The sequence below is a fragment of the Anolis carolinensis genome, chromosome 1, assembly GCF_035594765.1.
Source record: "Anolis carolinensis isolate JA03-04 chromosome 1, rAnoCar3.1.pri, whole genome shotgun sequence".
NCBI lineage: Eukaryota > Metazoa > Chordata > Lepidosauria > Squamata > Dactyloidae > Anolis > Anolis carolinensis.
Genome location: NC_085841.1, coordinates 347,627,966 through 347,652,649, shown reverse-complemented (window position 1 = coordinate 347,652,649; position 24,684 = coordinate 347,627,966). Strand labels below are relative to the sequence as shown.

General features: G+C 42.6%; 1 protein-coding gene across 3 annotated transcripts in view; it reads right to left on the bottom strand.

Moving 5' to 3' along the window:
* wdr25 (WD repeat domain 25) overlaps positions 1-24,684 on the bottom strand; it is a 154,074-nt gene that overhangs the window by 29,610 nt on the left and 99,780 nt on the right. For all 3 annotated transcript variants that reach the window (XR_010002187.1, XM_003224852.4, XM_008116932.3), the window contains exon 4: positions 13,486-13,616. Coding sequence is in view for 2 of the 3 variants with exons in the window: in XM_003224852.4 (XP_003224900.1) it covers positions 13,486-13,616 (131 nt within the window). In the remaining variant the exon portion in view is untranslated. The remainder of the gene's footprint in view (positions 1-13,485; positions 13,617-24,684) is intronic.

The following is a 24,684-nucleotide window of genomic DNA, read 5'->3' as shown; positions in this document are numbered from 1 at the left end:
TTTCTTTTTATGAAGTACAGCTGAAGCATCTTCTGCAGAGTTGACTGTAAACACTGCACAACAGTGGCATTTGGATGTAACAAAATGCTATGATTTAGCTTTATATGGATATATCTTGGCCTAAGCATGCTTCCTCCAGAATGCCAAAAGGGTTAATGCTAAATAATAAATCAATTAATAATTTGATTTAGAAACTGCCCTATCTCACCTTTGGATGGTTTCCAAACAATAATGGTAAATATTCAGTGCCATAAAAATAATGCGAACATGCCAAATCAAATAGTACATAAAGCAACTTTAACAAAAACATATAATAATAAAAGGAAAAAAGTTATTAAATAAACATGGAAACAATAATAAGTTTAAATAGTTAAAATGCATTTATATTTTAAAAGCCTGTAGAGCCAGAGTGGGTTACCTGCTTCCAAGTAAGGTCGTATCTTAAGATGATCTAGTTCTCCTCCTTTCCATAAGCTAAAGTGCATAGGTGCATTTTTAAAGGTTTTTAAAAGAGGAGGGAAGGGGTTGTTTTTATTTCTTTGGGAAGGGAGTTCCAGAGGCGGGAGAGGGGCGCAATCACAGAGAAGGCCCCCCTCTCTTGTTCCCACCAACCACGCTTGGGATGGAGGTGGGACTGAGAGCAGGGCCTCCTCCAATGATCACACTACCCGAGGTGGTTTATAAAGGAAGATACAGTTTATCAGATAGCCTGGGCCCGAACCATTTAGGGATTTATAGGTAACTAGCTGTGCCCGGCCACGCGTTGCTGTGGCGAAGTATGGTGGTATGGGAAATAAAGTATTGAGGAATTGGTGGTAGTTAAGGTCAAGGGTAAAGGTTTTCCCCAGACATTAAGTCCAGTCGTGTCTTACTCTGGAGGTTGGTGCTCATCTCCATTTCTAAGCCGATGAGCCGGCGTTGTCCGTAGACTCCTCCAAGGTCATGTGGGATGACTACATGGAGTGGCGTTACCTTCCCGCCGGAGCAGTACCTATTGATGCACTCACATTTGCATGTTTTCGAACTTCTGGGTTGGCAGAAGCTGGAGCTAACAGTGGGGGCTCTCTCCGCTCCCCCAATTCAAACCTGTGGCCTTTCAGTCCAGAAGTTCAGCAGCTCAGCGCTTTAACACGCTGCGCCATCAGGGGATATTTCCTAAAGGTTGTGAATATACAATATTTCTGATTGGTTTTTTGTTTGTTTGTTGGAGGCAAGTATGAATGCTGCAATTAGGAAAAATGATCAGGATGTAATGGCCTTGCAGCTTTAAAGCCTGGCTGTTTCCTCCCTGAGTGAATTTTTTGTTGGGAGGTGTTAGCTGGCCCTGATTGTTTCCTGTCTGGAATTCCCTTGTTTTCAGAGTGGTGTTGTTTGCGATATTTTATGTGCTTCTACTGTCTGTGGCCCTGAGAAAACAGGATTTGCCAGACTTTGATGATGGGAATACTTTGTTGGGAGGTGTTAGCTGGTCCTGATTGTTTCCTGTATGGAATTCCCCTGTTTATTTACTGTCCTGGTTTTAGAGATTATATTGTTCTGCATTATTCTATCCCAGTAATTATTTCATATTAAAGAAGAATCTCACTTATCCAACATTCGCTTATACAATGTTCTGGATTATCCAACGCAGTCTGCCTTTTCATAATCAATGTTTTTGTAGTCAGTGTTTTAAATTCATTGTGATATTTTAGTGGTAAATTTGTAAATACAGTACAGTAGAGTCTCACTTATCCAACATAAACGGGCCGGCAGAACGTTGGATAAGCGAATATGTTGGATAATGAGGAATTAAGGATAACCCTATTAAACATCAAATTAAGTTATGATTTTACAAATTAAGCACCAAAACATCATGTTAGACAACAAATTTGTCAGAAAAAGTAGTTCAGTACACAGTAATGCTATATAGTAATTACTGTATTTATGAATTTAGCACCAAAATATCACGATATATTGAAAGCATTGACTACAAAAATGTGTTGGATAATCCAGAACGTTGGATAAGCGAGTGTTGGATAAGTGAGACTCTACTGTAAATACTACATAGCATTACTGCACATGGAACTACTTTTTCTGTCAAATTTGTTGTATAATATGATGTTTTGGTGCTTAATTTGTATAACGATTACCTAATTTGATGTTTAATTGGCTTTTCCTGAATCCCTTCTTATTATCCAACATATTCACTTATCCTGCCAGCCTGTTTACGTTGGATAAGTGAGACTCTACTGTATATTTCTAATCTTATATTATCTGCTCAGAACTGGATTATATGAGGCTCCTTCTTCACAATTGTATAAAATGCACACTGAAGTGGATTATATGGTAGTGCGGAGTCAAGATAATCCAGTGCAAAGCAGATAATATAAGATTATAAATGGGTTATATAGCTGTGTAGAAGGGCCTTGAGTCTACACTGCCATATAATCCAGTGCAAATTAGATAATCTGTGGAAGAAGCCTAAGTGAGGCCTAAATTTGCCTGTCCCCTAACTGAAACCTGGCTGTCCCTTGTTTGCTAGGCAACCAAGTGGGCAGAGATTAGCCCTCTAAACTGGCAGCAATTGGATAAAAAAAATTATTGCTCTCCCTCTAATTAGGACTTTATTTTTCTTTTCTTTTTGTTGTATCAACCTTGAGGCGTGGATGGTGGGTTGTGTTGTCAAATTTTGAGGTTGGGGGGCCTGTACTTTTGTTGTTTTGTGAATTGCCGTGATGCCATCACTCTTTTATATATATAGATAACCAGCACTTTATATTTAGCCTGGAAGCAGATCGGCAGTCAGTGGAGCTGCCATAACATGGGAATTGTCTGCTCCCTGTACGGTGCTCCAGTTAATAACCTGGCTGCCAATCTCTGAACCAATTGAAGCTTCCGAACTGTCTTCAAAGGCAACCCTACATAGAGAGCGTAGCAGTAGTCCAGATGGGATGTGACTAAAGCATGAACTACTATCTCCAGATCTGGCATCTCAAGGTATGGGCGCAGCTGGAGCACAAGTTTTAACTGTGCAAAGGTGCTCCTAGCCACCACCAACACCTGAAGTTCCAGGGTCAGTGATGAATCCAGGATCACCCCCAGATGCAAACCTGTGCTCTTCAGTGGGAGAGCGACCCCATACAACTCAGGCTGTAACCCTATACCCTGTTCTGCCTTACGACTGACCAGGAGTACCACTGTCTTGTCTGAATTTACTTTCAACTTGTTAGCCCTCATCCAGTCCATTACTAAAAACAGGATGGCATCCTTGGCTTTGGGTAGAAAGGAGTAATAGAGTTGGGTGACATCAGAATAAATTAGATATCGCTATCACCCTATAGGTGTCTGCTAATGCTATCACCCATAGGAGTTTGTAGAGAAAATAAGCAATGACAAATATTCTGCCACCTGGAAATAAGCTCCAGTTAGCAATTTATCTTCCTGGATTAAGGGAGGATAAGCCAAAACAGTTCCTTAACATAGAAACAGTCATAAAAACTGAAAAGAGCCCCTGGCAAAATTGTTTGGGAGAGCCAGGATTTCATCACCACCTCCCTTTGTCCTGCACCTGGAGATCTAGAAAGTAGATCACCAATGGACACTGGACCCCAAATCATTTCTTTCTTTATAAAACCTCAATCTATATCTATATATATAAAAGAGTGATGGCATCACGGCAATTCACAAAACAACAAAAGTACAGGCCCCCCAACCTCAAAATTTGACAACACAACCCATCATCCACGCCTCAAGGTTGATACAACAAAAAGAAAAGAAAAATAAAGTCCTAATTAGAGGGAGAGCAATAATTTTTTTTATCCAATTGCTGCCAGTTTAGAGGGCTAATCTCTGCCCACTTGGTTGCCTAGCAAACAAGGGACAGCCAGGTTTCAGTTAGGGGACAGGCAAATTTAGGCCTCACTTAGGCTTCTTCCACAGATTATCTAATTTGCACTGGATTATATGGCAGTGTAGACTCAAGGCCCTTCTACACAGCTATATAACCCATTTATAATCTTATATTATCTGCTTTGCACTGGATTATCTTGACTCCGCACTACCATATAATCCACTTCAGTGTGCATTTTATACAATTGTGAAGAAGGAGCCTCATATAATCCAGTTCTGAGCAGATAATATAAGATTAGAAATATACAGTAGAGTCTCACTTATCCAACGTAAACAGGCTGGCAGGATAAGTGAATATGTTGGATAATAAGAAGGGATTCAGGAAAAGCCAATTAAACATCAAATTAGGTAATCGTTATACAAATTAAGCACCAAAACATCATATTATACAACAAATTTGACAGAAAAAGTAGTTCCATGTGCAGTAATGCTATGTAGTATTTACAGTAGAGTCTCACTTATCCAACACTCGCTTATCCAACGTTCTGGATTATCCAACACATTTTTGTAGTCAATGCTTTCAATATATCGTGATATTTTGGTGCTAAATTCATAAATACAGTAATTACTATATAGCATTACTGTGTACTGAACTACTTTTTCTGACAAATTTGTTGTCTAACATGATGTTTTGGTGCTTAATTTGTAAAATCATAACTTAATTTGATGTTTAATAGGGTTATCCTTAATTCCTCATTATCCAACATATTCGCTTATCCAACGTTCTGCCGGCCCGTTTATGTTGGATAAGTGAGACTCTACTGTACTGTATTTACAAATTTACCACTAAAATATCACAATGAATTTAAAACACTGACTACAAAAACATTGATTATGAAAAGGCAGACTGCGTTGGATAATCCAGAACATTGTATAAGCGAATGTTGGATAAGTGAGATTCTTCTTTAATATGAAATAATTACTGGGATAGAATAATGCAGAACAATATAATCTCTAAAACCAGGACAGTAAATAAACAGGGGAATTCCATACAGGAAACAATCAGGACCAGCTAACACCTCCCAACAAAGTATTCCCATCATCAAAGTCTGGCAAATCCTGTTTTCTCAGGGCCACAGACAGTAGAAGCACATAAAATATCGCAAACAACACCACTCTGAAAACAAGGGAATTCCAGACAGGAAACAATCAGGGCCAGCTAACACCTCCCAACAAAAAATTCACTCAGGGAGGAAACAGCCAGGCTTTAAAGCTGCAAGGCCATTACATCCTGATCATTTTTCCTAATTGCAGCATTCATACTTGCCTCCAACAAACTAACAAAAAACCAATCAGAAATATTGTATATTCACAACCTTTAGGAAATATCCCCTGATGGCGCAGCGTGTTAAAGCGCTGAGCTGCTGAACTTCTGGACTGAAAGGCCACAGGTTTGAATTGGGGGAGCGGAGAGAGCCCCCACTGTTAGCTCCAGCTTCTGCCAACCCAGAAGTTCGAAAACATGCAAATGTGAGTGCATCAATAGGTACTGCTCCGGCGGGAAGGTAACGCCACTCCATGTAGTCATCCCACATGACCTTGGAGGAGTCTACGGACAACGCCGGCTCTTCGGCTTAGAAATGGAGATGAGCACCAACCTCCAGAGTAAGACACGACTGGACTTAATGTCTGGGGAAAACCTTTACCCTTGACCTTAACTACCACCAATTCCTCAATACTTTATTTCCCATACCACCATACTTCGCCACAGCAACGCGTGGCCGGGCACAGCTAGTATATATATATAAATGTAATGTTCATTTTACTATGGAGTAAACAATAAAACCACTAAACCAAATCACACCAAATTTGGCCACAAAATACATAGTCATCCAAAATATGTCTTTCAATAAAAAAACCTAGAAAAATAGTCCAAATTACAGAGAATGAGGAAGAGACTTTCTCCCTCTAACTGCCAGTTAGAAAGGTAGACTCTGCTGCCTTTAGCCCCCCCCCCCCCCCCCGCTGCCTTTAGGCCCTGCCCCCTTTGTATCCTAGCAACTCCCTCAGCCAAAATGACACCCAGGGCACAGGCTGAGTGCACTTAGGCCTGATCCACACTGCCTATAAAATACAGATTTGAACTGGATTATATGGCAGTGTAGATTCAAGGTCTTTCCACAGAGCTATATTACCCATTTATAATCTTATATTATTTGCTTTGAACTGGGTTATCTTGAGCCCACATTGCCATATAATCCAGTTCAGTGTGCATTTTATACAGCTGTGTAGAAGGGGCCTGATATAATCCACTTCTAAGCAGATAATATAAGATTATAAATATAACATGAAATAATTACTGTGGTATAATAATACAAAACAATATAATCTCTAAAACCAGGACAATAAATAAAGAGCAACACTCTGAAAGCAGGGAAATTGGGAATTCCAGAAAGGGAACAATCAGGAACAGCTAACACTTCCCAACAAAGGATTCCCCCAGGCAGGAAGCAGCCAGGCTTTGAAGCTGCAAGGCCATTAAGTGCTAATCAAGGTGCCTAATTGCAGCATTCATACCTGCCACACTGAGACTATTAATTGCTATTCAAACTGGCCAAACAATTATTCCGCATGGTAGAAAGTGGCCAGGCTTGCAAGCAGCAAGGCTATTCAGTGCTATTCAACCTGGCCTAGCAAGGATGCCCTATGTAGAAAGCAGCCAGGCTTTTATGCTGCAAGACTATTCAGTGCAATTCAAGCTGGCCAAACAATGATTCCCCTACAAAGGAAGTAGCCAGGCTTCACAGCAGCTCTTTGATTGAGGGTACTACTCCAGCTACTCCAGAAAACAGCCAGGCTTTGAGGCTGCAAGGCTATTCACTGCTATTCCACCTGGCCAACAAATGATTCCCATAAGCCACAGCAACGCATAGCCGGGCAAAGCTAGTTTCATATATTTTGCTTGCTAACACTTGGAAATAACGGAATCTTGGACCCAGTGGTGAGACTTCTGCCTCAGTAAGTTACCTTCTTTTTGATAAAGTCCAACTAGAATTGGAAGTGGCAAAGTAATTAAGGAATGCACTGGAAGGAAAAATGTTTGTAATCAACAAAAGGGTTAGCAACAACAATATCTGAAAGATTTATTAGCTCTTTTACAATGGATTTAATGAATTTGGATTTATTAATTTTGGAGTACAAAATGGAGACATCACAATAATCTATCTGTTAATAAGAGGCATTGGATTGGACATTGTTTTGAATAACCTGAGAAGTATACAGATGATCATGGAGGAGGAGAGATAAATTAACAACCACAAGATTTGGATATGTTGGAATAGCTAGTCGTGTCATCAGAGGAAGAGAAGGAAAATGAAGATTACATACTGTGGGATTATATAGTTTCAACATCAGATAGAAAGCTTAACAACCAGATGGGATAGGATCAGGTTAATACACCTGAGAACACTGGGTTTGAAAATTACTTCTGAGACCGTTGAAGCTGTGATGAAAGAAATTAGGCATGAGATTTGGGGGTGGGGGGGGGATATGTAGGTAATTTACCAGGGAAGAAGCAGAGATCAAAAGGGGGAAATGGGGTGTAAAAGTACCGTATATTAAAAAATATGTACTGTTAAATATGAGGCACCTTCTTCAGTTTGTATTTCAGCAAATGCATTTTGGGGCAGGGGAAATACATGTTAAGGCTAATGCACAACATGAATTAAGAACGACCCAGAGGGTTTAACTAAATAGTTTTAAAGTAGGATTGGTTGCTCTGTTTGAGTTTTGAGGATTATTATTAAATTCACTGTTAATCTATTGTTAGAATAAAAAAGAAAAAATTCTTTTGACGTAGCAAAGCATATGAATTTTTAATATAGAGGTTACATTATTGCTATATGAGGGCAACAATTGATTTTACTTTAAAAAGCATTAATGTAACAGTATTAGCATAACAGATAAAGATGAAGCGAACTGTTAATTTTAAGGCTTAAACCTCAAACCTCAGGATTATAAGAGTTTAGAAAATTGGAGGATTGCTTTCAGTTTAAATAGAAATAATTATTATGAATTATTACTAATTAATAGATGTTGGAGCTAAACATATTAACTCTGTAGGCTAATAATTAAGTATAGTAAATCGTCTTTTATATGTATACTAACAAAATTGATAGATTATAGAAAATGTATTTTTAATGCTTAATATTTTATCTAATGTTAAAAAGTTGAGGAGGTCTAATTGGGATTTAGCCAAAGCAGCGGTGAAAATTATTGGAAGTCACTTTTCCTTTTTACTTTACTCTTTCTTTCTTTTCATTTTATTTTTCTTTCTTATCTATTTGTGTTTTCTTTTCCAGTTTTATGTATTACTAGCTTGGGTACCTAGCAATGCTCGGGTTATTTGTAAAGGGCCTGGTTTGTTTTGGGGTGTTAGGTCATATCACTTTGGTCATATGTTATGCTATGTCTTAGAAAAGAACTCAGTCTTTGCTTTTGTTTTTTTATGAAAGCTCCCATTAGAAAATACATAAAGATGTGGGTGAACTACAATTCCCAAAAATGTTGGATCAATCCTCCCCAAACCCCGCTAGTATTCACAGTTGGCCATGTTGGATCTGTGTGTCAGGTTTGGTCCAGATCTGTCATCTGCTGGGTTCAGTGTTCTCTGGATAAGGGTGAACTACAACTTCCAGATTCCCAGGTCAATCACCCCCAAGCCCCGCCAGTATGCAAATTTGGCCATGTTGGGTCTGTATGCCAAGTTAGTTCCAGGTCCAATGCTGGTGGAGTTCAGAGTGCTCTTAGATTGCAGGTGGACTATAGATCCCAGTTCCTACAACTCATGGTGAATTCTCCCCAAACCTCTCTCTCTAGTATGTTCATTTGCTGATCAATTCCTCTGTTTGCTGAGTGCCATAGAAAAGGGTAGAAAAGGGTTAAGGAAGAGGCAGTGGGCGGAGTCATGCAAATGGAGAGAGAAAGGAACGCTGAGATGTGCTCACTGTAACCTGCAATGTCCTGGGAGGGAGTGACTTGGTGGCTCCTCAGCACTGGGAACTATGGCCTGTTTGTGGAGGCCGGAGGCTGTCTGTGTGAGCGGACACCCGTGCCACATACACACATACAGATTTTCACTTTTATTATGTGTATAGAAGATAGAAGATGTGTAGATCTATTGCTTTTTGTATGTTTTAGTCTATTATCATATACTGTAAGTCTAATAAAGATATTACAAAAAATACTCCAGCATGGCAACACATCTCAATTTAGTAAATATACTGACAAAATTATGCCCGTATGTCCCCAAGGAAGGCTCCCATCAAAACAAGTTGGGCAGGTGATATGTGTATTAAAATGTCTCATCTATTTCTGTACTTTCTGCAATTCATCTCTTCTGCTGGAATCACTTGTTAGCATTCTAATTAGTTTTTGGTACAGCCAAATCCCTCCGGGAAATTAGTTTCAACCCGGGTTCATGACTTCACTTATTTTCAGAATACCCTAATTAACGGGCCAGTGCTTCATTGGAGAAAGCAGGCTTAGGAGTGAGCCTCAAAACTTCCTCAAGATTTAGAATTAACTCTACGGCCTCATCTACTCTGTTAAATACAGTTACAGTGCATTATGCGAATCTACACTCACCATATAACACAATTTCAAATTGGCAGTGTAAATGGGGCTAAAACAAACGTATTATGACATTAAGAATTGTTTGCAGATAATTTACCTATATGTCACACTTTCACAATCTAAGTGGGTCTTTCCTGATTAAAGTAAGCAAGGTATCTTCAGATTTCCATATTTTAAAAAATTGCTAACAAGATCAGGAAAGGGGATTTTTCAGAAGTGGTGTCTTGTGCATGCACTGACTAGTTTATAAACAGGAGTCGGAAGCCTGGATATTTCAATCTGCTCTTAAGGAAATTGATGCTCATTTCACAGAACTGTGATGAAAAAAGTATAGGTGCTTTTAATGTATTTTAAGTGATACCTCTGAAGAACACAACAAAATGTACCATACACAGGTAAAGATTAAGTCCATTTGTGTCAAACCCTGGGGGTTGGTGTTCATCTCCATTTCTAAGCCGAAGAGCCAGCATTGTCCGTAGTCACCTCCAAGGTTATGTGGCTGGCATGACTGCATGGAGTGCTGTTACCTTCACGCTGGAGCAGTACTTATTGATCTACTCACCATTCGCATGTTTTCAAACTGCTAGGTTGACAGAAGCTGGGGCTAACTGCAGATGCTCACCCTGCTTCCCGGATTCGAACCGCCGACCTTTCAGTCAGCAAGTTCAGCAGCTCAATGGTTTAACCCACTGTGCCACTGGGTACACAATTCTTTCACAAATTCAATAGTTTTTATCAATTCAGTTTGTTACTCAGTTTTTATGCTGGTGTTCCAGTACAATTTCTTTTAGTGCTTTGGAACATATTTTTGTGTTTCATATCAATGAATTAAAGTGTTTGACTTTAACCCTTTCTTATTCTTTACTTCCCAAACAAATCTTACTCAGTCACATATTACAAAATGAAAAAGTCAAAGCAAGCTTTGAAAAATGTGTATCTGGTGGCGCCAATCTGAGATTATTTTGAGTTAGAATGGAAAAATCCAATAAACTCATATATTGTGTTGTCGAAGGCTTTCATGGCCAGGATCACAGGGTTGTTGTGTGTCTTTCGGGCTGTGTGGCCATGTTCCAGAAGCATTCTCTCCTGACGTTTCGCCCACATCTATGGCAGGCATCCTCAGAGGTTGTGAGGTATGGAGAAAACTAAGCAAAGAGGTAAATATATATCTGTGGAAAGTCTAGGGTGAGAGAGGTCAGTGTGAATGTGTGTAGTTAATCACTTTAATTAGCATTGGAAAGCTTATCTGCTGTCTTCTTCCTGCCTCTGGGGCATCCTTTGTTTAGAGTCGTTAACTGCCCTAGGTTGATTCATGTCTGGAAATCCTCTGTTTTCAGAGTATTGCTTTTTATTTACTGTTCTGATTCTTGAGTTTTTTAATACTGGTAGCCAGATTTTGTTCATTTTCATGGTTTCTTCCTTTCTGTTGAAGTTGTCCACATGCTTGTGGATTTCAATGGCTTCTCTGTGTAGTCTGACATGATAGTTGTTAGAATGGTCCAGCATTTTTGTGTTCTCAAATAGTATTCTGTGTCCAGGCTGGTTCATCAAATGCTCTGCTATGGCTGATTTCTCTGGTTGAATTAGTCTGCAGTGCCTTTCATGTTCTTTGACTCTTGTTTGGGCGCTGCATTTGGTGGTCCCTATGTGGACTTGTCCACAGCTGCATGGTATCCGGTAGACTCCTGCAGAGGAGAGAGGATCCCTCTTGTCCTTCGCTGACCGTAGCATTTGTTGGATTTTCTTCATGGGTCTGTAGATGGTTTGTAGGTTGTGCTTCTTCATCAGCTTCCCTATGCGGTCAGTAGTTCCCTTGATGTATGGTAAGAACACCTTTCCTCTGGGTGGATCTTTGTCTTGACTCTCATGGCTTGTTCTTGGCCTTGCAGCTCTTCTGATGTCTGTGGTGGAGTATCCATTGGCCTGTAGAGCCCAGTTTAGGTGGTTGAGTTCACCTTGGAGGAGGTGAGGTTCGCAGTGTTGATGTGTCCTTGCTTCACACATATTGACATATAGACATAAACTTTTTAATGTTATTTGTAAACTGCCTTGAAGACATTGCACCTGAACAATCAGGATAAAACTACTTTCAGTAAGTAATCTGCCCCATTTAGAAAGAATGAGGCTGATGAAAAGTTATTTAAAAGCTAAAGTGGCACATAAATGGTAACAGCAGTAGCCTTCTTCTTCCATGGTTTTCATCCTTTCAAAGATCTCTTGAGCAGAATCAACAAAAGCAATACTGTTTTTCTTGTCAACCGTTATGGTCTTTTAATTTAAGGCTTACGGCATCAAATCATCTCTTCTAATCTTATTTACTCTATATACTCAGATGCATTTAAAGTTTGGATTATATGTCATCAATAGTCTCTCCATTTCCAGGTGAAGAACAAGGGCTGATATTCCATGCCTTTTCGTTCTCTAACAGCAAATCCTCTTATTAAAGTTGTGTCCAATTTTACTCATTCTCTTGTCTTCATTCACATAAAAGAGCAAATATCAATGTATTCAGAATGTGTGCACTAAGGTACTATCATAGCTTACCTGTGCTAGAATGCTAGAATTTCAGTCTTTAAAACACCTCACAACACTTAATTCATTTACGTCATTTGTTAGGGTGCAACAACTTAATAATATTAGGCTGCCTTCCTGTGAACAGGAACATTGCCTTTCACCATAGTGAGAAATTATTATCAATTAATTAGCTAACCTTTTTTAAAAAAAGCTGCTGCAGTTTCTTTGTATTTGCTACATACTTTAAATAAACCTACAAATTAGGCTCTTGTTTTTCAGAAAGTTGCTTCTCAGATATGGATATTTATTTTATTTTACACAATTCTATATTAATGTGGCACAGCGGGTTAAACCGCTGAGCTGTTGAACTTGCTGACTGAAAGGTTGGCGGTTCAAATCTGGAGAGGTGTCTACGGACAATGCCGGCTCTTCAGCCTAGAAAAGGAGATGAGCACCAACGCCCAGAGTTGGACACGACTAGACTTAACGTCAGGGGAAACCTTTACCTTTACCTATATTAATATTTGACTGCAGATCTAACTTCATGGCATATTACACTGTTTGACAGTGGAAGCAATGGGGGCTAATAATACTCTGTAACAAAATTTGAAAAAAAATCTGTTCCTGGTTTGAAAGTGTTATTTCCTGTTTAATTGTGCTATACCAACTTTGAAAGTAGTTGTTATACTCCAGAAACTTTGTTCTTGTGACTGCCACAAACTGATGAATTGGTTAAGACTCGATGAGATATTCATTGAAAAACCATAGCAAAATGTGCTGCAGGATGTCCCGCAAGAACGAAGTTTTTGCAGTTTATAAACTTTTCCCATGTTTTTATGATAGAACCAATTAGGAAATGACATTTATAATCCAAGAACAAAAATGTGTTACATAGTGAAATAGTTTGATACTATGTATGTTTCTTAGGAAATAATCTCATTATGTTCAACAAGGTCTATTCCTAGGTACGGATAGTAGTATTTTAATAGAGAACCATATGAGGCTAGATTTGCATCCAAACCTTAATACAGAATTGTGTAAAATCAAATCAAATCAAAATTCTTTATCAGTGAAGAGGGAAAAAGGCAAAACAGCTTTAAGCACCTCAGAAATACGATGATTATTGTGCCAGATGATTCCCTACTTAAAAAGTCAATCTTGACTGGTGTAAATTAATTCTTTAACAGTTTACGACAACTCCCAGATTTGTTCAGTACTAGAATGACACTTCAAAATTAAATGCATAATAAAATGTTTGATTGTGCTCATATTTTCTCCCTCATTTCCCATTTGTTTTAAACAGAATGCATAAAGAATTGTAGCTGACTGTTTACTTTTAGAAAACAGGCCAAGAATGATTGACAAAATCATGTTGCCATGCTGCTTCAACAGAAAATGTCAATTATTCTCTCCAAAACAACATCATTACCTGCCTGCCTACCTGGCTTCACCCTTCCTAGGGTGCTTAACAAGCAAGTACAAGTAATTTTGCTTCTGCTTTAAATTTACCTTAGAAGACCTCATATCCCAGGCTTTAATTTCTGGACTGAATCCTCCACAAATAAAAACATTTTGATCGAGAGGGTGAATCTTCAGAGTGCTGATCCGAAATCCATTCCTACTGCTAAAAAGTTGTGTTCCTAATAACAGAGAAGAATGAAAATTACTGGTATAGAGATTATTTAGAGTTATAAAATAGTGTTATGACATTGTAAGCTTGACATAAAATGTAAAGTAGCAAAATAAAACTGGTGTGACAAAGATCATTTAAGGTCTTATGTAAAAACAAAATACGGTAAGCGTAATTCAAAGGAGGCATGTCTTTTGGAATATCAATAGTAATAGTGGTAATATATAGATTCAAATGTATTAATAACAACAATAACAACAACAGCCAGAATTCTCTGTCAGCTATGTATTTATATACTTGAATAGTTACATAGCCACCATAGTTACATAACTACCCTGTTTCCCCTAAAATAAGACATCCCCAGAAAATAAGACCTAGTAGAGGTTTTGCTAAATTGCTAAATATAAGGCCTCACCCGAAAGTAACACCTAGCAAAGTTTTTGTTTGGAAGCATGCCTGCCGAACAGAACACCAGAGCATGTAGGATTGGTAAATGTACGTACCATAGAGTGTTGTACATGGAAATATTGGTAGTAACAAGAAAATCTTGATAGGATTCACAGTTTGTCTGGTTATGCTGGTTTGTGATGACAACTACGGTACAGTATATATAAAATGTTCATTTTTTGTTCAATAATAAATGTGAATTCTTCTTCATGGAAAAATAAGACATCCCCTGAAAATAAGACCTAGTGCATCTTTGGGGGCAAAAATTAATATAAGACACTGTCTTATTTTTGGGGAAACACGGTACGTGGTATCTCCTGGCTCGAACCCCATCTCGCTTACCAGGCAGCAGCCATCGCTATCAATAGGGGTCCCATGCTGATTGGGATGCAGCTGACTGACATTCTCACCGCCTCTTATGAACAATCTGCATTGTAACAGGCAGAGGCAGTTCCCAGTTGTAATTCTCTTCACACTTCAGATTGACAACAAGAAAAGAGAGAGATAGGAATATTAGTCAGCTGCTTCCCAGTTGAAGGAGAACAGACTCTGTTGCTAGCTGTGGCTGATGCCTAGTAAGTGGAGACTGGGGACATTCACTGTTCCTTCATATTCCCAAAAACAACCAATCTGAACTAGTTTTTGTAAATATGAATCAGGCACAAATTTATAACTTGGGTTACACATTCATAATAGCCTTAGTAAATTTTGTCCAATATGTTTAATATATGTACCTACACACACACACAACGCAGAGATGTATTTTATTATCAGAAAAGAACTACCCTATATACTCATGTATCAGTCTAAAATTTTTAGCTAAAAAATTGATCCCAAAAAACTGAGTCAACATACTGATGAGTCAATGTGAGAACTGCACCTTAACTCCTATCAAAAAAGGAACCTTCTCCTTCTTGTACAGTGGTGAAAAGCAACAGCTTAGTTTGTTCCTGGGGAATCTTAAAAAAGCACCAACCCGCAGGGTTACATAGCTCCCTGTGGTGGAACTAGTGCTCTTCCCTTTCCACAGAATAAACCACAATTCATCCAAGGGTCATATCAAAATCCATAATTTTAGCCGGAAAATCTGTCTTCGACTTATACATGAGGTATGAGTATATACAGTAGTAGGAGCACGAGTCTAAAAAGGTGTTGAAAATGGTAATGGAAACATTCTGAGGGACCTTAAGATTCAAACTTAACCAACACATAAAACATAATATGCCAGACATCACTGTGACTGGGGGGGGGGGGGGGGGAGAGAGAAAGAAAGCTTGAGTTATAAAATATGACAATCTCAGAGGACAGCAGAATTGAATACAAATAACAAGATTAAGAAATATCAAGTTATACAAATTCGGATTCAGCACCTTTGAAGAAAGAAAACAACTGTGGTTCCATTAATGGCAGGTGTTCTTGAATAATTCACAACAGACTGACAAAACATAAGAATGGATGTCAGAGCCACAAGTGCAGAATTACAAAAATTAACACTACTTGATATATGTCACATGATCTAATGATACCTCACTGATACTTAGGTTCTTGGGTAGAATCCAAAACTTCAAATGTTTACCCCCGGCAGACTGGGAACCCAATGATAATATTTATGTATATAAAAGTATTTGTATTCCTGATGCATTACAGAATGCAAGGGATAAGGACAGGTTGCTTACCTGTAACCATGTTTCTTCGAGTGTACTCTGAATTCACACTAATGGAGAGGCTGCGCCTGCGCAGGTCCCAACGGAAACTCTTCCCAAGCTGAAGTTTAAATTTTGGCGGTAGCCACGCCCCTCCGTCCCCGGAGGGCATATAAGGCAGCCCTCGGCGTCTCCTCCCCAGTTCCTACGCCGCAAAGGCAACGAGAAAGGAAGAGGGTTTGCCAGAGGGGAAGGAAGGGCGGGCTTGTGTGAATTCACAGAGTACACTCGAAGAAACATGGTTACAGGTAAGCAACCTGTCCTTTTTCTTCGTGTACTCTGTGAATGCACACTAATGGAGACTAGCAAGCTTAGGTCTCGGAGGCGGGCTAAGCAAACCCTGACAACGAGAAAACTGTCCAAACATATGTTTATTAAACATGAAAACATCAAAGAAACCCTGGTCCAAGGACCCATTAAGGTATTGCATCAAACACACGCCAAACACCGAAAGCAGTTCGGTCAGGCATGATATAACCCTTTAAGAGCACATGTGAAAAAAACAGGAGAACATCATTCCCCTGAGGGGAAAGGCAGTAGCAATAAGGCACAGATCATCAGGAGAGTAGTGCAAACATGTACCAAACAGGAAAAAACAAGAAGAGGGTCGCATGAGAAAAAAGCACCCACATAGAAGTCATAAATGCAGAAGGTTAGGACAAGCATGAGGATAAAACCGCCCTAGCAAAGGCGGCATCCTTCAAAGTTTTTTGGTCTAACCTGTAGTGAGACACAAATGTAAGGGGGTTAGACCAGATCGCTGCCTTGCAGATGGAGTCCAGGGAAATGCCCCTTAGGAAGGCAGTCGACGTGGAGAGACCTCTCGTCGAACGCGGGCGAACCGACGGGGGAGGAGGTCTTTTGGCTAGTTCATAGGCCAGTTCAATGGCCTGAGCAATCCAGTGTGAGAGTCTTTGAGAAGAAATAGGATTGCCCAGTTTATCTGGGGCATGGGCCACAAAAAGTTTTGGGGTCTTTCGAATGTCCTTAGTACGGTCCCGGTAGAACAGAAGTGCTCTACGCACATCAAGGAGGTGCAGTCTCCGCTCAAGGGGAGACGAGGGGTCTGGGAAGAAAGCGGGAAGGACAATGTCCTGGTTAAGGTGAAAAGCAGAGACCACCTTGGGAAGGAAGGTGATGTCCGGACGGAGAACGGCGCGGTTGTGATGAAAGCGGAGGTAGGGTTCATCGACCCGAAGGGCCGCCAGCTCCGAGGGTCTGCGCGCTGAGGTTATGGCCACCAAGAAGGCAACTTTCCAAGAAAGGAGACGTAGGTCGGTCGAAGCCAGCGGTTCAAAGGGAGAGGCAGTAAGCTGGGAAAGTACAAGCTCGAGGTTCCACCCTGGAGTAGGAGGTTGAGTCGGTGGGCAGATGTTGTTGTATCCTTTCAAGAAGGTCTTGACAAGGTGGTCGGAGAATAGAGATGGTCTACCATGTTGTTGAAAACACCAGGATAGAGCGGCCAGGTAAGACTTCATAGAGGCAAGAGAAAGTTTTTGGTCTGCCAGAGACATAAGGAAGTCCAGCACAATCGGTACCGAGGTTGGGAAAATAGTAATTCCTCGGGAGCGAAGAAAGGAGCGAAAGCGAGAGACTTTATAAGTGTAGGCCCTGGTTGTAGCCGGTTTGTGAGCTGCGCGGAGGACCTCCTGTAGGTTTTGCGGGAGGGAGGTCAGGCGAGAATCCTCCAAGCAGTGAGATGTAGAGAGGGGAGATCCGGGTGGAGGATCTGGCCGTTCTCCCTGGATAAGAGGTGTGGTAGAAGAGGTAGAGTGAAGAAGGTCGCCTTGGAGAGATGAAGAAGAGCCGGGAACCAAGATTGACGAGGCCAGGCTGGAGCTATCAGGATCGCCGCCGTAGGTACCGACCGGAGTTTCTGCAGGACCTTCGGTATCAGAGGAAAGGGCGGAAAGAGATAGATCGGTTCCGCCGACCAGTCCAGAAGAAAGGCGTCTCCCAGGCAGCCTGGAGAGGAGGACGGGGGGAGTCTTGCCCCGTATCGGGGCAGCTGAGCGTTCTCGGGAGAAGCGAAAAGGTCTAGAGTGGGGAAGCCCCATTTGAGAAAAAGAGAAAGAAGAGTCTCGGGGTCGAGCATCCACTCGTGGGAGGAAGTCGTCATCCTGCTGAGGGCGTCTGCCAAGTTGTTCTGGATCCCGGGAAGGTGAATCGCCGAGATTTGGATGTTGCGGGCTATGCACCAATGCCACAGCTGGGAGGAGAGGAGCATCAGCTTCCTTGAACCCGTGCCACCCTGTTTGTTGATGTAAAAGACTGCTACCGTGTTGTCTGACTGAATGAGTACAGATGTCTGGGAGATCAGGCGTGAGAAGGCTCTCAGAGCCTTGAAGATAGCAAGGAGTTCGAGAAAGTTTATGTGATTTGCCTTCTCGGAGGGAGACCAAAGGCCCCGAACAGTGAGACCCTTCATGTGGGCTCCCCAGCCGAAGTTGGATGAGTCCGTGGTTATGGTAGTGGAGGGAGGGATCGGGTGGAACGGCAGACCCCTGCAAACGTTGGAGAGGGACTTCCACCAGAGAAGCGACCGACGAGCGTGAGGCGGGACTGAGAGAAACCTCGAGTTGGGGTGGCGGAATGGCTTGAAAGCGTCTATGAACCACCTTTGAAGAGGCCGGAGATGAAGCCTGGCGAACGGGGTCGTGAAGACTGTGGAGGCCATGTGGCCGAGCAGAACCTGGATGGATCGAGCCCGAACCCTCCGGTGGGTCTCGCAGAAAATGATTTGTTGGCGAAGAGCTAGAAACCTGTCGAACGGAAGGGAGACAGTTTGAGCAATTGAGTCGAACAGGGCACCGATGAAGCAGATCTTGTTCGACGGGGTGAGGTGAGATTTGTCGTGGTTTAATTGAAGACCGAGAGATTCTAGAAGACAGAGGGTGTAGTCGACGTGACGTCGGAGAAGGGCAGGGTCGGATTCGACCAGAAGCCAGTCGTCTAGATATGGAAAGACTGTGATCCCTTGGAGCCGGAGGTGGGCAGCCACGACAGCGACGACTTTGGTAAAGACCCTTGGGGCCGTAGCGAGGCCAAAGGGTAAAACGGTGAACTGGTAGGTCTGGTCGAGAACTTTGAAAGAGAGGAAGCGTCTGTGGTTTTCTCGAATCGCCACGTGGAAATAGGCGTCTCGAAGGTCTATAGACACGAAGTAGTCTCCGCGTTGAAGCATCGGGAGGATGGAGGCGATGGAGACCATCCTGAACTTGGTTGGACGTATAAAGACATTGAGCATGCGTAAGTCCAGAATTGGGCGGAGGCCCCCACCCCTCTTCGGGACCGTAAAGTATCTGGAGAAGAAGCCTTGAGGGTCCTGTACCGATGGAGAAGGCCGAATAGCCCCCTTGGCGAGAAGGGCGTCGACCTCTGCGAGAATTTCTTGAGAGGGGTTGGAGAGAAGGACTTGACCCGTGGGCGGGAGTTCTTCGAATTCCAAGGCATAGCCTTCTTGGACAATTTTGAGAACCCAGGCATCTGAAGTAATAGATTTCCACCGGTGAAAGAAGGGAGCCAGGCGGTCTAGAAAGAGACCATGAGGCTGATTTGGTGAAGGGGAGGGGTGTGGAGGCATGAGAGCTGCATCGGTACCGAAGAAAGAGTCTTTGGAAAGAGAGATGGCGTCAGGAACGCCGGAGAGGTTGAGCAGCAGTGGGGGTGGCTCGGCCGCGTTGTCTTTGTGGCTGAGCGGCCCGACGGGGTTGCTGGCGACTTTGGTTGTTTGATACCGAGGGACGCCGGAAGGATTGATGGCGGTAAGAAGGAGGCGGGAAGCGTCGAAAGCGTTGAGGAAACCACTTGGTGCGGTGAACCTGGGGTTGATCGCCGCATTTAGTGGCCAGAACTTTAAAGTCGTGGTTGGTTTTTAGTTTGTCGTCGGTGCCAGAGTTAAAGAGGCCCATGGCGTCGAAGGGGAGGTCTTCGATGACCTGCCTTGAGGAGGAAGACAGACCGGAAGATCTCAGCCAGGCGTGGCGACGAATAGCAATGGCGTGGGCAATCATCTTGCCGGCCGTGTCGCCCGTATGCTTAGCCATCTGGATTTGATGATGCGCTAACGAATTGGCCTCTTGTTGGAGGGTGGACATGACGGACCGGTCTTCATCCGACAATTTAGAGAAGAAGGGCTGAGCTTTCTCCCAAAGGATCTGCTGGTATGCCCCCATACAAGCCCCATAGTTCGCCATTCTACAGAGTAGGAGAGCTCCGGAATAGAGCTTTCGACCGACCGCATCGAACCTCTTGCCCTCTCTGTCTGCAGGGGTAGTGGATTCACGGCCGGAAGACTGAGAAGCTTTAACGACCATGGAGTTCGGGTCGGGATGGTGTTTAAGCCATTCTAAAGTGTCGTCATCTGTACGATACCAAGACTCGATTCTCTTCGAGGTAGGAGGGATCGAGGAAGGAGTCTTCCACGAAGATTGGATGACATCTAGGAGATAAGGCAAAAATGGCAACAGCGTGGCTGGAGGGGCCTGGGCTTGGACCCGTTTGAAGACTGGGTCAGTAACTGCCTTGGAAGTCTGTTTGATTTCTAGACCCAGGGTGTCGGCCATTCTAATCATTTGTTCGGAGAAAGCCCGAATGTTGTCGGTAGGCGAAGGAGGGTCCACCTCATAGGCGTCATGAGGAGGAGAGAGATCAAGGCCTAAGGATACCACCGAGGCCGAGAGAGCGGAATCAGGGCGATCTATATCGATCTCATCGTCCCCAGCCCCTTGAGGGGACTGGGGGGGAGATGACAACACAGTCTCTGGTGGCGGCAAAGCCTCAGGAGCAGAAGCCATCTGTGGGCGAGTATCTTTGGAGGCCGAAGCCTGGGCCGCTCGAGCCAGGCGAGTGGTCTGTCTACCCCTTTCCGGTGTCGAGGTCGGGGGAAAAAGCTGCTGGCGAGACGGACGATGAGAGACAGCAGGTCGAGGAGAAGGCACCCTGACCACTGTCTGAGTGGAGTGGTGGGGTGAGTCCTGCAACTCGCCATCAGAAAGTTGTTGAGGAGAAGTTTGGCGAGGTCGCTGAGCAGGAGCGATCGGAGAGGACCTTCTAGAAGAAGTCGCCGAAGAAAGGACGTCCATCTTGGAGGAAGCAGAAGAGGAAGAACGTTGGGTAGCCCTCTTCTTAGCGAGTGGTTGTTTTGATGGAACCCTCAGGGATTTTCCCGGCGTGGGAGGGACCATCGCTGAGTCGGATTGGGACCGACGAGCTTCCTCGTGAGCCCTTTTAAGGGCGATCTTCATCGCAGAGGTCGACGGAGGAGCCCCAAGATGGGATCGGGCCGAAGATACGGAAGCCACCGAGCTCGATGTCGAGGAAGGGCCGACCCGACCAGAACGTGTCGACACCGTAGCCGTGGTGAGTGTGCACGGTGGTTTAGCGGCCTTAGACGATCTGGAGGCTCTGGACGCCTTAGACGAGATCGAAGGGGCTTTAGCTGTTGAAGCCGACATCGAACCCGGATTAAGCGGCGGCTTCGTGCCCGAAGTCGACGGAGCGGGTTCAGGGGCAAGCGATTTTTCGTAGAGCGCCGCTCTAAGCCTCGCGGCTCTATTCTTTCTAGCCTGGGCCGTTAGGGCCAGGCAGAAACGGCAGGTACCGACGACATGTGCCTCTCCGAGGCAGTAGAGGCACTTGGCGTGGCCGTCGGAATCAGGAATTTTAGCGGCACACTGAGTGCAGCGCTTGAAGCGAGTCGTAGACATGAGAATCCGAAGTGAACCTTGCGGCGGAAAAAAAGGAACTGGGGAGGAGACGCCGAGGGCTGCCTTATATGCCCTCCGGGGACGGAGGGGCGTGGCTACCGCCAAAATTTAAACTTCAGCTTGGGAAGAGTTTCCGTTGGGACCTGCGCAGGCGCAGCCTCTCCATTAGTGTGCATTCACAGAGTACACGAAGAAAAAAGAAGAAACAGCTAAGGAGGCAACAGGGGAAAATATGCAGTTTAGTTACACTTGGTTAGGCTTCGCTATAGTCTGAGTTAGGATAGAAAAACTGCTAAAAGGCTTCCTTTAAAAATGTGGAATTTAAGGAGGGATTTAAAGGAAGTGGGATGGCATTGCACAAGTGTTCTGTGCATTATTTCCAAGGATGACAGGCAATAAAACAGAAAGGATAAGGTCTTTTTTAGGGCTGGTGGAAATGGAGGAACAATTGGGTATTAAGGAAAGGGAAAGGAAAAGTAGGGACTTTGAAGGCAAGGAGAAAATGCTTCTGTGTTAAATCTAGGATCCCACAGGATGCCAAGGCAGGGATTTAAAGAGGGAAGTCTTGTGATAAAAACCACAAGACGGATAGATGCTTTTAGCACCAAATATGTGGGAACTGAAGTGAGATCGAAGAAGAGCAAAAAGGGGAACGTTGCACTAATATAGGCCAGGGAATATTCCAATGTGCATTTTAGTAAACTGAGTGACTCATAGGATCATACCTTCATTGCCCTTTTCCCCTCTAGTCTGTATATCCACCCCTTTCCAATTTATAATTTAGATGCCAAAGCTATGTATCATTAAGTTAATCCTGAGCATACACGCATGTTTCTAAATAAAACTACAATTCTGGTTTTGACATTAACTGTGACTGATGCATTAATTTTGGTGCAGAAAACAGTGTTGTTAAAGAAAGAAAAGGGAGTTCATATGCAAGAGGACTGGAGGGAGATGGAAAGACTTAAACCATGCAGTGCTGTAAAGAAAAAAAATGATATTCTCACCTATGTTTTAGGATGCTAAAGGTTACAGAGGTAAAATCTATATGAATTTACACAGCTTGTAGTTATGGGCTCCTGAGATTTAGAGGTGAATTTCTCCAGTCTGATATTTGAAAGGTCTACAGCCATTGCAGTTTGGAAAGTAATACTGAAAATGTGGCATAGAATAATAGAATAATAGAGTTGGAAGGGACCACATGGCCCATGAACTTCTTAAAAATATCTGCCTTTAGCAGTTATATACATTTGAAAGCAAATACTTTCATTGTTGAAACAAATGTGAGAAGACCAGTTAAAATGACAGAAAACAAGTCAGAGGTAAGTGTATTAATCATGAAACCCATTCATTGACTGATTTTTAGTCTATCCAGAGTGAAAGTATTCATAGCCTGTTCTAGACTGATTCCTGGAGGATTAAATTCCCAGATAGAGGTTCAAGCTAGTTCCATCTTACCTTTGGACGCCAATGTGACATCCAAAACACATTTTGCATTTCACCTGAATCTTCTTCTAGATCAGTGGTTTCCAACCTTTGGTCCTCCAGCTGTTTTGGAGGCCAACTCCCAGAAATCTCAACCATTTATTAGCTTTTAGGAATTGTAGGAGCTGAAGTCCAAAACTTCCCGAGGCTCATGTTGGGAACCGATGTTCAAGACTGAGGTTAGTCTAAAGAAGTGCACATTCTTGTGGTATAAGTCCTTGGGTTTTTCTGGTTTGGGAGAGATATTTGGAGATATTTCTTGGATTCATGCTATAGATTTTCCAAATTGCTCCCCCCCCCCCCCCGCCAACTTGACATGTTTTGTGAAGTGACCCTATGTTTTGAAAGATTTTCTCTTCTCTGAATTTGTTTTTAAGAATTAAAAGTTATTGTGCAAAAGTGCTATTTCACTGATGCATTATAGTACTACAACTCTAAAAAAGGAGGAAAAGAGAAAGAAACATGCTATCCTAATATGTCTCAGAATTAAAAAGAAACCCTCCTGAGGGACAAAATAAAAGCCTGCAGCTGGAGATGGGAACTACTGAAAAATAATAAAGAAAAATAGAAAATTTTTGTTTCCATATCTATTTTTAAAATAAAACTGTGCAGCAACAAATATCACTAGCTCTCAATACATTTGCTACATCTGGTGGAACCCCAAAACCATTCTCATGATATCCTGTTTGGTTAATGGCAACAAAATGAAACAGTCTTTGCAGACTAGTAGCCACATTTGGTTCAAAACACAGCAGCTAAAACTCTGATTGGAACAAGGCAATTTTTCTTTCAGTCATAATCCAATCTCACTGGCCATTTTCACACACAATGTGAAGTGCCCATTTTAAAGTACAAGGCACTAAAGACAAAGGGAACATAGCCAGATGATTTCCTATGAAAAATAATAAAGACCTCCCATACGGGAAACACTGGACAGTGCAGATGTGGCTATTCCCTTCTCCCATTTGTGCTATGGGGACAAGAGTTTATTAAGAAAAGTTTATTTGGTTTACTATGCAAGAAAGGAATTTATTTAGGAGGTATTCAATTATGTGCATGTAACCTGAAAGAGAACAATCCAGGAAAAGGTTTACCACTTAATTCTGCTTATTGGAGACATGACATGGTGTTGTTGCCTGATGTAAGGACAGGTTGCTCACCTGTAACCATGTTTCTTCGAGTGTACTCTGTGAATTCACACTAATGGAGAAGCTGCGCCTGCGCAGGTTCCGACGGAAACTCTTCCAAGCTGAAGTTCAAATTTTGGCGGTAACCACGCCCCCCTTCCCAAGGGGCATATAAGGCAGCCCCAGGCGCCCGCTCTCCAGTTCCTACGCCGCCAAGGCAACGAGAAAGGGAGAGGTTTGCCAGAGGGGAAGGAAGGGCGGGTTTGTGTGAATTCACAGAGTACACTCGAAGAAACATGGTTACAGGTGAGCAACCTGTCCTTTTTCTTCGTGTACTCTGTGAATGCACACTAATGGAGACTAACACGCTAAGGTCCCGGATGGTGGGACAAGGCAAACTCGACAATCAGTGAATGTCCAAACACATGTTTATTAGGACATAGAAAAAATAACCGTCCCAAGGGACCAGTGCAATAAATTGTCCGAAAGGACCAGTGCAATGCAACATGAGCATCATAGAAGAAGAACATAACATGGAAGGAATTTTTCAATAAACATGATAGAGAAAAATACACAATTGCGTAGTGCATATAAACGCTCTCCCAGGG